Genomic DNA, 14,234 nt, shown 5'->3' with positions numbered 1-14,234 from the left:
CGTTTTAGGAAACAAGTCTACGCGGTAATAATTATTAAAAGTTAAGAACACGTGATGAAAATGGGCAAGCTTGTTTTTGCCGAGTTACTTCCTCTCCGCTATGTCCTCCAGAGGAGCAGGCTTGGGCTTGTGCAGGATCTTTTTCTCATGCTCGAATCCAAAGACCAGCCTGTAGAAAAACGCGGCCAGGGCAGATCCAGCGATGGGAGCCACCCAGTACAACTGGTAAAGAAAATTATTAAATCAAATTTTTTTGAACAAGTTGACACTTAAGGAGATGATCATGGAAATGAAGAAGTCGGGCTTGTCCTCGTTGTAGAAAATTTGTTTTTAAAAATACGAGGACAAGTCCAACTTCCTCATTTTCATAAAATAAACTTTATACTGCAAATTTTTCAGTCAAATAAATTTACCCAGTGGTTTTCGTAATGGTTGTTCCAGATAGCGGGTCCCAAACTCCTTGCAGGGTTCATGCTCGCGCTGCTGCGGTGACCCTTTTATAATAAAAATCCAGTTGTAAATATATACATAAAAAATGAAATTGTTTTAAACATACAATGACTAAAACGAGTCCTGTGATGGCGAGACCGATCTGCAGAGGAACGGTTTGGTTGTGGGGGCTCCTCTGGTCACAGACGGCGCACACGACCAGCATGAGCATGGCCGTGGCGAAAAATTCGGACATGAAGGCGTTCGTCAGGGTGACTGCAGAGTTTGGTGAGGAAACGCAGAAACCATTCGCGCCACCATCAGCAGACAGAATATCAGACGTCGTCATTGCCTATAAAATTGAAAAGGAAAATAATATATATCAAATTCACATCTCTAAAGAAGCAATTTTTTTGTTATCTTAAAGAAATAAATTTTTTACCATGAGCATTCCGTATCCTGCTATTCCTCCGCAGATCTGCGCAGGGATGTAGACCATGAGCATTTTGGTTTGGATGACTTCGAGGATGGCGGCTCCAACACTCACGGCAGGGTTGATGTGACCCCCGCTGATGTGTCCGATGACCTATGTTCGCAAATTTTAAGATCAATTTTCAAATTTAAAACATTCTTTTGCGAATTTTCGGCCAAATTTTTCAAAATTTCAAAACATTCTTTCGTGAAATTTACCAGAACGATCATGGCGACGATCAAACCGAAACCAATGGCCGCGTTGAAGATGGTCCAGGGTTCTTGAGAAATGGCTTTTGAGCATGTGGCGCAGCCAAAGGCCACCAGGAAGGCAGTGCCGATGAATTCGGCCGCTGCAATCCTAATCGTCTGACGATGAGTTTTGACTAAAAGCATTAAAATTGTTTTAAAATTTATAGAGGTTTGAACACTCTAATTAAGAAGGAATGTGAAATTAGGAATGTAAATAAAATTATCTAAATTCAAACCTAGTTCGCTGCAGAAGTCTATGGCGTGAAGAATTCTTTTCGAATGACACGAACAATACACTTCAAACTGAGAATTCAACTGCCATTTGAATTCAATCAATTTTTGATTGTTGCAAAATGAGAAAATTTTCAACGATCTAATTTCAAAATTGTACATTGTTGTCAATATTGTAAAAATAAACAAATAAACCACAGGAAAAATTGCATATTAAATTATTAATATCAAATATAAAATTCTATATATTTTTTTAACTGCGCTTTTTTCCATTCTGCTGATTTTGCCACGCATACATTAATATCAACGTTATTCATGCCTATTTCTATTGTAAAGAATTAAAAATTAAATCTGATATTTATGAATTGGCCCTAAAATGCATACTGATAGACAAAACTTAAATGATTAGTAAAGATTAAGGGCTTCAAAATTTATTTCTTCTCTAGCTGCATTTGTTTTGGCTTCTTTGAAAGTTGGTAGTTTAATTATTAAGAATGTAGAGTTACGTTATTTATTTTTTACTTCAGTTTAAAAAAAAAAAATCTAATTCGAGACTGGTGTAAACACAATAATGCAGTAAAATAAATTTTAATGTGTAATGAAAATGCTATAATTGATTTGAAAAAAATTAAAAAAAAATTCATTGATTTCAGGTACAAATTAAAATGAAGAAAAGTATTTTCAATTCTTTTATTATAATGCGGTTTTGTGACTGAAAAATCAACACACTTTTTCTGTTCAACAGTTTTGTTAGAAAAACGCAACGACCAATTTTGCGCGTTTGAGAGATTCTACAAAATTAGTCCAAGCGGTAATCGTTAAAATCCAAGAACACACGATGAAAATGGGCGAGTTTGCTTTGCAAAACTACTTCCTATCGGAAACGTCCTCTAGAGGGATGGGCTCAGGCTTGTGGGTCTCATGCTCATGTTTGAACCCAAAGACTGTCCTGTAGAAAAACGCGGCCAGGGCGGATCCAGAGATGGGAGCCACCCAGTAAAGCTACAAACAAATTATATTTTATTAATTATATTAAATTTTTTAAGCCGGATAATTTTACCCAGTGGTTTTCGTAATAGCTGTTCCAGAAAGCAGGTCCAAAACTTCTGGCAGGGTTCATGCTCGCGCTGCTGCGGTGACCCTTAAAAATTGTAAAATATAAATCAGTTTCAAAATCCAAATTAATAATTAAATTAATTTAAACATACAATGACCAAAACGAGTCCGGTGATGGCGAGACCGATCTGCAGAGGGACAGTTTGGTTGTTTGGATTCCTCTGGTCACAGACGGCACACACGACTAGCATGAGCATGGCTGTGGCGAAAAATTCCGACATGAAGGCGTGCGTCAGGGTGATTGCAGGGTTTGGCGAGGAAACGCAGAAACCATTCGCGCCACCGTCCGCAGACAGAATATCAGACGTCGTCATTGCCTAAAATTTAAAAAAAAAAAAATTATTTAAGAGAAATTATACATCTATTTTTAAATTTTCAACATAATTTAATTCAAATAATTCAAATGAATTTTATACTGATGAAACAATTTTTTTCAGTTGTTTCCAACAATGGAGGCTCGATGCAACAATGAAATGTGTTATAAGCCAATCAGAAGCGGTACTAGTTTTAAAGTACCGCTTCTGATTGGCCCTCAAACAATGAAAATTTATTTCATTGTTGCATCGGGTCCCCATTGGTTTCCAATTCCTTTTATAAAACTGGTAATAAAACTTTTCAATTTTTATGCGTAAACGTAAATTATAATAATCTCTTTAATGGGGAAATAATATTTCTTCTGTCATAATTTTGCATAATATCTTAGTTAGTGGACTTGATCCAAAATGAAAATTGGAAATTTCATCTATTATTTTCTAAGAAAAAGACTCATGGAAAAAACACTGATTTAAATAACTTTTACTCCCAAGTGAGCGTGCTTGTTATCAATATAAATTAAATCAAATACAAAATACATTATAAAAATTGACCTGCAACGGTTGCAAAGCCACATTAATCATGATCATTTACAAGACAAGAAAGATAATTGTAGCAAGTGACATTCTCAAGTGGTTCAAGTAATTAAACGGATCACCAGAGATTCTCTTTCTTAATGCATGTTGGGGTACAGATAATTTATAATTTGCAATCACGGCCAAAGAGCAATATAAAATTCTCAACTCTGGTCAACGAAGAATTGCTTGAATGTTTATTCCACTAAAAGATTCTGATTATCTCTAAGACTTTTTGAGATTAAATGACGTGAGTTTGCATTTATCCTATTTCTAGATTGCAAAATCTGTTATTTAAGAAATAGACTTTCGTACCTTGAGCATTCCGTATCCTGCTATTCCTCCGCAAATCTGCGCAGGGATGTAGACCAGGAGCATTTTGGGGTGGATGACTTGGAGGATGGCGGCTCCGACGCTCACGGCAGGGTTTATGTGACCCCCGCTGATGTGTCCAATGACCTGATAATCATAATTTTCAAAATTTTAAAAGAAAACTTTTGCCAAGTTTACCAAAACGATCGTGGCGATGACCAATCCAAAACCGATGGCCGCATGGAAGATAGTCCAGGTTTCTTTGGAAAGGGCTTGCGTGCATGTGGCGCAGCCAAAGGCCACCAGGAAAGCAGTGCCAAGAAATTCAGCCGCTCCTATCCTAATCGCCTCCAAACGATTCATTTTGGCTGAAAACACCAAAACCTTTATGAAAAATATAATATGTTGTGGTTTCAAAATTTAAGAAAAGGAAAATGAAATTAAAGTGCAAAGACAATGTCAATTATCAAAATTCAAACTCTGCCGACTGCAAAAGTGAATCGCTTGATGAATTTTTCTAATGACAACACAATCTCAAAACGGATTATATTCAACTAATAAAGAGCAAAAATAAATAAATAAATTTAATCAAGATTAAAAGAAAATAAATAACTTGTAAATATTGCAAAGTATTGTAATTTGGCTTTGATACTTTTATCAAACGTTTTGTCATAAGAAATCCCATTATCAACTGAACCAATTTAAATAAATATTATTTAAAAAAATTTACAATTAATAAAGTAAAGGAATTTCGGAATTTCTACATAATTATTAAGATGAAATAACCATAAAATAATTCATATTATCACACAAATTTCTAATATCCTTTGGTGCGAATTTCAAGCTTCACAACTTTTCAAGTACCTGCTGTGGTCGCGAGCTGTCTGGTCGTTCTTGCGATCGCTGGAGAGGATTAGAATGCAAATGAGATTGAGTGGCTCCTACCTCTCGATATATGCGTTATCGGAGGCTAACGAGTGGACAAACAACCGTGAGGGAGCTCCTTATGCAAATAGATATGCACTGGTCGCTCGGAAAAAGCCGAGTGATGAGTGGATCGGCGCATACTTTTTCTCTGGCTCATCGATACTTCTGATTGACAAACAATCGTCCAAGAACGTGGAAGAAATAATAGAGGGGAATATGTGGTGATAAAAAAATCAAATCTTATCGCATTTGTTTGCGTGGAGAATGAATTCTGGCGCTTCACAAGAGAAGGGACATAACTAGCTTGGTTCTAATTTTTATCAGCACAAATCAAAGTTTAAAATCAATCGGCGGCGCGGCGCCGAAGACTTGTAGGGTGAAATTCTTGCGAGAGAATCAGTGCTGGCCAATGCATTATTTATCTTGAAAAGCCACTTGACACGAATTCTCGGTGGCATTTGCAACAAACAACTTTTGCTCCTATTTTTTTAATCTAAAATTGGAGTGGATACTTTAATTATTAATATGGGGTATAATTAAAAGTGATTGAAACACTTTGATAAAAAAAAAATGTGCTCAGATTTTTTTAATCTTGCCGAAAAATGGCAAATAAGGCCAAGTTTAAAGAATGAAGCATGACCCAATTTTTTTTAGAACAACTTATTTACGTTTTTATCTAGATTATAAGCAATAGATCAGCATTTGATTGATACTATTTGATTATTCTTATTATTTAATCTTAACTACTGACAAAGATCAAAAATTATAGTTACATCTGGCATGCGTTCGAAGTTAAAGAAACAAAAAATGCAAGCAAGGAAACCAGATATTACTTTATTTTTCTTTTATTCTGCTCGCAAGAAAATTCCGGCTTATTGCACCGCCTATTTTTGCTTTGCTACGTCACGCTCTTCGACTTGGAGAATAAAATTTACTGCATAATTTATTTTCTATTTTTACGTAGGTAGTTTTCCCGCGAGAATTATTGCATAGTAATGTGGTACGCTGTTGGCAATCTTTCAAGAGATAGTTGTAATTTTAAAATTCACGTTTTGAATTTCAAAAAAAGGATCTGACGTGGTGATCGTCTCCTCTCACGCCGAAAAAAATTGTGACCTGCTTCGCTTTTGATAACCCAATTGACCTGCAATGGCAGCAATACACATGTTTCTTGCCCATGCTGTCCAGAAATTGCATAATCCTACAAAATGATAAAACTTTTCGCAGTCAGTGCGTTACAAAGCAGATAATAACGTTTTAACAAAATTATTTTAATGGTTATGCACAAATGGTTAAAGGTGGTTTGAAAAATGGGCAAATGAAAATGAAGCAAACCAATTTCTCTTCAAGATTTTTGCATAAAAATTGTAGCTGTATTTAATTAGAGTAGAAATTAAAATTTTCTTTCCCATTTTATTATATTCAATTCAATTTTTTTTTCTCAAAACAATAAATTATAAAAATTGTTTAGCAGTAAATTTGGAAATCAGATTTCTTTGATCCTCCATTTATAGCAAAATAAAATCAGTTTAATATAATGATTTTATATTTAATAATATCCGACTTCATTAGCATGACTTAACTTCAAATATTATTTCCACTCAAAACTCTTTGCATTTTTTCAAGCAGTTATTCAATATTTATTCATCCCTTATTCTTACCTGAATCCATCATTTTGTTTAAAGGCTTGCAAATTTAAAATTTATCAGCAATAGAAAAAAAATGGAAATAGATTTTTTTAATAAATATTAACTTACATTTTTCAACTTGAATATAGATTCTGCTTGTTTCTCTGTTCGCGGCAGATGCACTTGTGATGCACTTTGGTGTTGTTCTGGTCACCTGCCAGCAACTTATCCCCCCGTTATTCAAGCAATGGCGCAAACACCGTGTAAGATTCAAATTATTGCCTCCCACTGGTCGCAGAAAGATTGCGGGCACCGAGACCTAAATGTGCGTCTCTGGTTGACAAGGAGCCAAATAAAAGTCAAAATGAATGAGAGGCGCGCGCCGCCGGCTGCTCTGCTATCATCAAATAATGCACATTTCGACCCAATTTCGGCCGCTTTTCGTGCAAAGTCCAGCCTATAGAGGAGGGGCAAACGATCGATTTAAACAAAAAAGCGACCGTGATTGAGTTTTATTTCGGTTTCGTATTTTTATTCTTAAGGTCGAGTTCAGCTCGGCAAAGGAGGATATAATTATTTACACACAGATTCATAGCAAGATTCAAAAGCAACACTTCAGCGTCAGAAATTTAGAATATAGCTAGAAGCAATTTACTACATATTTTTTCCAAGTTTAAGTCTCAAATTCACAGCTTTTTTTGTGCAAATTAATAATAAAAAAAAACATGTTTTCAAAACTTCAGTTTTGAGCTGTCATAGAAAATAGGGCAACTTTCACTAATAAAAACTTTAAATTTATTTATAAAAAAACTAATTGTTGGTAACTATTATTTTAGATTTAAGTAAAAATTAAATATAGTATAAACTTAAAATTATTGCTTTCAATTTACAAAATTTTCTAATAATTTTGCACAGCATTTTTTGCACACACAATATTCACTGGAACTTTGATTTTACGTACATTTGCCTGTCCAAGAGCGTCAGAAGCGTATCGAACATTTGATTTTGGTACGGTGAAGATAAAACGTTTTTCACCAACACCACGACTCGTAGCACATGTGGCTTTAAAAAATTGCAAAAAGTTAGAATTTCACGCTTCGGAATGGTTGTTTGTGATTCCCAAGTCCTCCATTTCATTTGTGTCAATTTCCTCCTCCTTCTCAAGCTGTCCGAATCCGAAAACAGTTTTGTAGAGGGTTGTCGTCAAAATTGCAGACAAAATTGGTGCCAACCAGTATAGCTATATATTAAAATAAATTGTAAAAAAGTGTCAAACATTGAGACAGTAAAACTTTTACCCAATGACTTGTCCAAACTCCGTTCCAAACGGCGGGACCAAATGACCTTGCTGGGTTCATACTGGAACCACTCCGAGGGCCCTGATAAAGTTTAAAAATAAAATGTAAAGAGCACAATAAAAATTTTATTTTTTAATGCAAGATTTTAATTAAAATTGGGGATGGGCGTCATTGAGATATTAATTTGATAGATCATTATTATACAATAAGAAAAAATACATAATATGATGAATGTACATATGGAAAGGCATCGTGCTGAACTCTGATGCAGTGCAGGTTGCATAATTTCACTGTTCTTCAATGACCATTTTTACGATTATTTCTAATTGCTAAACAAAGAATCAAACTTACAAATATCATGCCTATCCCTGTTATGCCCAAAGCAAACTGTGTGGGTAGATTTTGGCAGTTTGGGTTCTTCGAATCCCAGGACGCGCACACCAGCAGAATGAGCAGTGCGGTGGCCACAAATTCTGAGCAAAAGGCGTCCGATAAAGAAAGCTCGGCGTTTGGAACGGTTGTGCAGAAACCATTCTCGTGGTGCGAGTCCTCCAAAATTATACTCAAAGGCGTCACTAACTAGAGACCGCAATTTTGAAATCGAAAATATTTTATTCAGAAAATTTTACTCTGAGAATTCCAAATCCTGCCGTGGCGCCCAAAACTTGTGCAGGGATGTAGACGAGCATCATTTTGGCCTCAATTGCTTGCAGAATTGCAGCACAAATTGTCACTGCAGGGTTCAAATGCGCTCCACTTATGTGGCCAAATACCTTAAAATAGTTTTTTTAGTAATTTTTTTTTTTAATTTAATACATTTTTTAAATATTATCAATTGTTTATTATAAATTTTTTTTTAATATTTTACCTGGACAAGTATTCCGACGGTGAGTCCAAATCCTAGGGCAGACGTGAAAGACGAAAAATTGCCCTTATCGTGAGAAAGGGCATTTGTGCAGCCGGCACAGCCGACCCCCACGAGGATAGCTGTGGCCAGAAATTCCGCAACGGCCACCCGCACCACACGCATGTCCAATGAAGTTTGCTTCAAGTCTAAAAAAAATTGCAAAAATTTATCAATATTTTATAAAATCAGAGCATAAACATTTTATTTTCTGGTCCGGCAGTGTGTTTAAAAGAGATCAAAATATATAATAATTAATATTTTTCTGCAGTGTTAAATATTTATTTATTAGCCCAACCATCTCATGAAATTTATCTCCTCGACGAAAATTTGCTAAGCATGTGAGGTGTATATTTGCCGAAGTTTAGGCTATGGTAATTGCAGCGCATTTAGAATAGGGAGTCGATCAAGAGATGCGGACAGGACCGTTTATGAATTTCCCCACGCCCGAAAGAACTCTGCTGAATTAAACATCACCAGCATGCCGCTTTGTGCACTAATAACTCCTGCCTGATCCACCCATGCTATTTGTGAGTCACGTGCGTCAAGTCCCTTCATACTAGCCGCCGCTTATCTCAATCTGAATTTGCAATAACGACAAATAATGCAATGATAAAATTGGAACAGAGACTCTAACTTTATTTATTAATATGTAGTCATTATTAGACTGGTGGAAAAACTTTTTCAAAAAATATTTACTTTTTCTTCAATAATCCGAAAGTTCACTCCAGTTCACTCTATTAATGGATCTTTGCACGTTAAGCTAAATATTATAATTCGAAGACAAATGTATTAATTAAAAACTTTTTTATATATATTTTTTTTTTAATTATGTTAATTTTTGTTGTTAAATTTTAAGTTTTACTCATATTTGATATAAATTTTATTGCAAATTTCAAGTAACTGATTTTATTTTTATTTTTTAAGAATTATAAAATTAATTTTTACATTTTTTTTTGTAATTAGTGCAATCATAAATTAAATTATTAGCTTTTACTATTTTAAAAACGACTTTGTCTTTACAACTTAAAGAAGAAAATGACTTTTTCATCGATATTAATCAGCACATTCAAAATTAAATTTTATAAATTAAATTTCAGAAAAATTTAAACATGATAAAATTTTAAATTTTATGTACAGAATTCTCAAGAATGACTTAATTATTTAAGGTATAAACTCTGTTGATAAGAATTTATCTAAATGTGGTGCAAGTAGAGTCGCCTCCCTCATTTGGCTTTGAACACCTGTTGCTCTCACGTGCAGATAAAAAAGTATGTGCGTTTCTCAATTAACCAGAGACACGCTGCGCAAATACCGAATTAATTGCGCCACCTTATTTGTCGTCGCAGGTGTGAGTACAATTTCGGTGTTACCTCGATTGAGTTTGCAGCACCAACCCTTCTTTAATTGGGATTTGACCCTGGTTTCTGAGGGCCATTCAACTGTACAGTTAGTGATATAGTAGCGGTCGTGTGTAATTCAGAAATAAGACCAAACCGCAGTTTAGCAAATTGATTACGGGCTTTTGTGTTACAAACGTGGCAAAATTTTGCTATATGGTCTTGAAATTTAAAAATTTAGAGCACAGTTAGCTTTTGAGACAGTTAATGCCCCTAATAAGCTGATGATAAAAAAATTTGTTTGTCTTTGACCGGCTAAAAATGAGAGCGCAAAATCTAACCGCTCTCACCCTTTGACCCAAGCAATCTCTCGTAATTATGCCAATGTAAGAGCAAGAAAGGTTTTTATATTTTTATGAATTTAGAAACAAGGTTTTCTTCAATGAAAACTTCATCAAACATCAAGAATAAAGCGAATATTTGCTTTATTACAAAATACTAGAGAGGTGCATGACGTATATTGTTCGGAAATCACGCCTGTGCATGTGATAAGGTGGCCAGAAGAGATATGAATATGTACATAAAAATTGTTTAGACTCACAATTTAATGTCACTTCATTATAAGCTGAAAAAATATTTTTTATCCCTGGAGATTTTAAAGTGTGATGGTTTGAAAAATGAATTATGATTTATAAATAATGAACATTTAATTGAAATTTTTTGGTTCTTTTATTAAATTACTGACTCTTTAATGTGTTGTCTTTATTATTGTTTATTTTGAAAGAATTTATTTCATGAGAGAATTTTGTGAACCCAAGAAACAATGATACCAACAAGCAAAATAATTAAAATTTAATATTTTTTTTTTTAAAGATGTGCAAGAAACAGGTAAAAATGGGATTTAATCATAAAAGAAATAAAATTACCTGGAAGTTTTAAAAACCCTATTCAAGATGGGAAGTCAACGCCTGGGGTTACTCTCATGACACGATTAATTAGGCTAGCACCCTAATTAATGTTTCTATGAAATCTCGTCTTGTTACCTTTGCCTCTGGTCATGCGGAGCGTCTGGCTAGTGGAGGCGCAGTGCGCGAAGAAAAGCGTCTCCTTCGCTGCTCTGGCAGCCACCACGCGATAACCCCTGCTCTTCGCGGGGGCCGTCATCGGTGCCGCCGTCGGGGTACCCACGGGGGCGGCCGGTGGCCCCCCGATCAGTTCCTCCCGCTCAATCATAATGGCTCTTGGACACCTACAGGTCCTACAGATGATGGGGATGCTGCTGACTAGAAAAATATCAAAAGGGAGAAAAGGTTTGTTTTTGTTTTGATCCAGAAAAGTACATAATATCTTCACGGAACTGGTGTTTTGTTTTCTTATCTATCCGTGCACTTGGACTAATAACTTGATTATTAGCTTTGGATATTGGAAAGGCTGATAGCCACGCGGTGTCAGTGGCCTCAAATAAACATGTTGAATAACATCATAATATGATTAAGCTCAATAATTGTACTAACTTCATGACAAACATTAATAAAAACACGCACAAGTGCACACACAGTATAATAATATAAAAATATTAAAAAGGAAAAAAAACTTTAAAATATTTAAAATTCAATATGCTTCGAAGCCATATAAACTTTTAAATTGATAAGTACATTTTTTATATATTAAAAAAAAAACCTTTAATTTTGTATTACACTTGTTTGATTTGTAGAAATTGAAAAAAGCAATTTTATCACCTCTCAAGATCCTATTTATCCTCCTATTTTGTCCAGAATAAAGGAACAGAAATTATTGATGCGCGAAACAGAAGACCGGCTGCAGCAGACTGATTGTGTCTGTCTGTCAGATTAGATCTGTGGGATTTGAGAGCAGTTGGTCTGAGGTGCTCCCATTGGGCCGCCAATTAAACTTGCCACGGTATTTTGCTCTCTATGAACGAGAGAACTTAATAGCAAAAACAGGGAGCAGGAAACACTTAAAATATTATAACAAAATTTAAACATCTTAATATATGTTTATATTCAACTCTATGTGCAAAATAACAATCATAATTATGCACAATCATTCCACAAAGCCAGGAACTGTTAAAATAAGGTAGTGGTTTTTGTATTAAAAATAAGCAGTTTTTTATAATGCAATGAACTAATTTTTCTGAAAAAGTTAAAACAGGATATAAATATTAAAAGTTGACAAAAGTGGACTTTCTGAAATAAATAACCGCTTTTTCCAAACTTCTTATAACAGAAGGGGGATTTTAGTGATGTTAAAAATCTGAAAACCTAAAAGTACCGGAAATATTTTTATATGAGCCTTGACTAGCAGCAAGTTTAATTATTTATCATTTGAAATTTACACAACAACAATTGATAATTTTAATCCATTATTATATTGGGAACTTCTTGCAGCAAATAAATATTAAATATCAAATATTATTCTTTTAAAAATAAACCACCAGCATGATCTGTTAATTTTATTGCGCCGTACTGCTCCCTGCCCGAAAGCAACAATAACACTCGGCGCCATAAATAACACAGTCGTAAATTCCTCTCGTAATCTGCATTTTCATTTTCTTGATGCGATTCCTGAGCTTGAATAAATAGTTTAATTTTGATTGTTCATTTTTAAATACATACATTAATATATTAATCTTCTGCTCAATTAAGTAAAATCAGATTGCAATATTTAGTTATTATATTTTTCCTACACCGTTAAATATTTATAACAAAAAAATTATATTCTTAGCTTGTATACAGTGCGTTGCTTTCAAGCAGCCTTTAAAATATTCCCCTCTGCAACTTTTTTGTTCGCTGGCCAGTAATTTAATTCAATTGAAGCCCCACACTCATAATAACGGCTTGCATTTGCGCCACAATCACATGCTAAATCACTCGTCCCAACTATTGTGGTTGGAGATTTTGTCAGTGTATAATGAGAGCTAGATTTTTTTTTATTTTACTTCACATTAAATGTCGGTAGGGGTTCAAAATTTATTTTCATCTTTTTCAAAATGATGCGACAGACATTAAAAATGGTCTTAAAAGAAGCAGCAAGAAGTAGTGCGTCATTCGTGTCTGGGGAAAATTAAGACAAAGAAAAGATAATGAGCAGAACCAACTGCACTCTTGATTCCCTTCATCCGTCTTGGAAGCTGCTGCCGTTTGCCCTTTGACCGCGCGCACCACGTCAGCAGCGCGGTTCAACTCTCAATTATTTTTATTTTTATACACAGAAGCTGAGTTTAATCAATTTCAATCAACTGCCGGAAACAGAGTAATTTTTTTAGGAAAATGCAAAAATCTCACCTTTGTAATTGGTCTTCCCGACCAGGGGGTGCAGAGAGTGGGTCGACATTTGCTTGCAAAGAACCTTCTTGGACGGTCGCATTTTCTTCATTGTGCATCAACACTATGCAATGCGTAGAATAACTTTGTACTCGAAAAAGCACCGCCCTGGGTCGTTAGTTAGTAATAGTTAAAACAGTCTCCTGCTTCTCGGAATCGACAACAATCGAATCGTCGCCACCGGCCATATTTCTCTCCTCAATCAGCAGCGCACCGATTTCCTTGGGTGCACTTTTACAATAAACTATTTTCGAGGACTGGCTGCGACTGACAATGTGACACCAATCTGCCCCTTGCCGGTCAATATTTGGCTCTATAATGAGAAGAGGGACCAGCGCTTCCAAAGTAGCCGCCACGGATATCAAATCAATTTATAATATGCCGACCCAAGTCGCGAGAGGGACTAATTTGCTAGATGAATCCAACACCACCAATTGAGTCAACAATCATTATCAGAGTCCTTGTCGTATTGACAAAAGTGTTCAAAAAGTTTACAATCGAGGTATGATTCACTAGATAAAAATAATATTATTCTCAATACTTGTTTCTTTTTTTTCAGCTTAATTTAATTTTATGAGCTGGAATTAATTCGTCTAAATCAATTAGAGACAAAATAATTTTTATTTCTTCCTTTGTTATGTACATTTGAATGAATATTTTCCGTATTTTTGAACAAAACTTTATGCTTCAAAATTTATCATTTTTTTAATTTTTTTACATGCATTACTTACTGTTTATGAGATTTTGTTTCATTTTAGGGGATATTGTTTTTCTTCAATTAAACTGTAGAATAATATTCACAATACATCCTCATAACTCTCACAATATATAAATTATAAAAATCCATTAAGAGATTTTAATTAAATTAAAATGCAATCTATAAATTGTGTTAACTAATTTTTTCTTATGCAAAATTTATCCTCTCTCAAGCCATAAATTAACTTTGGTTGTGATGTGTGTTCATTGCCTCATTTGCATGCCGCTCGCGTCAGAAGTTCAAACGGCAATCTCGCAGATGGCTCTGCACTTCCAATTCGGTGCTCACTGCCGGCGGCGGCACGTTGGTGCTCAAGCTGCAGGCGAGTCCGCTGGAAA

The 14,234-nt window shown here is 34.9% G+C and overlaps 2 protein-coding genes across 4 annotated transcripts; both read right to left on the bottom strand.

Moving 5' to 3' along the window:
* Nucleotides 1-49: 49 nt before the first annotated feature.
* LOC132205698 (uncharacterized) lies at nucleotides 50-6,624 on the bottom strand. The gene is made up of 11 exons (XM_059634947.1): nucleotides 6,383-6,624; nucleotides 3,897-4,066; nucleotides 3,702-3,845; nucleotides 2,592-2,816; nucleotides 2,444-2,524; nucleotides 2,255-2,385; nucleotides 1,120-1,330; nucleotides 872-1,015; nucleotides 557-781; nucleotides 414-494; nucleotides 50-222 (listed from the first exon to the last, which is right to left on the bottom strand). Exons 2-11 carry the CDS (start codon nucleotides 4,059-4,061, stop codon nucleotides 85-87), a joined length of 1,545 nt encoding a protein of 514 aa, XP_059490930.1. The 5' UTR covers nucleotides 4,062-4,066; nucleotides 6,383-6,624; the 3' UTR covers nucleotides 50-84.
* Nucleotides 6,625-6,758: 134 nt separating this feature from the next.
* LOC132192798 (aquaporin-4-like) lies at nucleotides 6,759-13,442 on the bottom strand. 3 transcript variants are annotated; one of them, XM_059612929.1, is made up of 7 exons: nucleotides 13,101-13,442; nucleotides 10,839-11,078; nucleotides 8,420-8,604; nucleotides 8,181-8,324; nucleotides 7,903-8,130; nucleotides 7,552-7,632; nucleotides 6,759-7,493 (listed from the first exon to the last, which is right to left on the bottom strand). In XM_059612929.1, exons 1-7 carry the CDS (start codon nucleotides 13,189-13,191, stop codon nucleotides 7,344-7,346), a joined length of 1,119 nt encoding a protein of 372 aa, XP_059468912.1. In that variant the 5' UTR covers nucleotides 13,192-13,442; the 3' UTR covers nucleotides 6,759-7,343. The 3 variants fall into 3 exon arrangements, with proteins under 3 accessions (XP_059468912.1, XP_059468913.1, XP_059468915.1); XM_059612930.1 differs by lacking the exon at nucleotides 13,101-13,442 and adding an exon at nucleotides 11,535-11,681; XM_059612932.1 differs by lacking the exon at nucleotides 10,839-11,078 and having other exon boundaries at nucleotides 13,101-13,431.
* Between the last annotated feature and the right edge of the window lie 792 nt (nucleotides 13,443-14,234).

The sequence above is a fragment of the Neocloeon triangulifer genome, unplaced genomic scaffold (assembly GCF_031216515.1).
Source record: "Neocloeon triangulifer isolate White Clay Creek 2 clone unplaced genomic scaffold, ASM3121651v1 ptg000003l, whole genome shotgun sequence".
Classification (NCBI taxonomy): domain Eukaryota; kingdom Metazoa; phylum Arthropoda; class Insecta; order Ephemeroptera; family Baetidae; genus Neocloeon; species Neocloeon triangulifer.
Note: the sequence above shows the minus strand (reverse complement) of the source record. Positions and strands in the feature narration are given on the sequence as shown.

What these genes read in the sequence shown, in the direction of transcription:
- LOC132205698 (XM_059634947.1), bottom strand. Translation starts at nt 4,061, where the DNA reads ATGAATCGTTTGGAGGCGATTAGGATAGGAGCGGCTGAATTTCTTGGC. An exon ending in CCGGACTCGTTTTGGTCATT is followed by an intron (nt 2,525 to 2,591) that starts GTATGTTTAAAT and finishes ACAATTTTTAAG; the next exon opens with GGTCACCGCAGCAGCGCGAG. An exon ending in CAGGACTCGTTTTAGTCATT is followed by an intron (nt 495 to 556) that starts GTATGTTTAAAA and finishes TTATTATAAAAG; the next exon opens with GGTCACCGCAGCAGCGCGAG.
- LOC132192798 (XM_059612929.1), bottom strand. Translation starts at nt 13,191, where the DNA reads ATGAAGAAAATGCGACCGTCCAAGAAGGTTCTTTGCAAGCAAATGTCG. An exon ending in CAGGATTTGGAATTCTCAGA is followed by an intron (nt 8,131 to 8,180) that starts GTAAAATTTTCT and finishes TGCGGTCTCTAG; the next exon opens with TTAGTGACGCCTTTGAGTAT. An exon ending in CAGGGATAGGCATGATATTT is followed by an intron (nt 7,633 to 7,902) that starts GTAAGTTTGATT and finishes AAACTTTATCAG; the next exon opens with GGCCCTCGGAGTGGTTCCAG.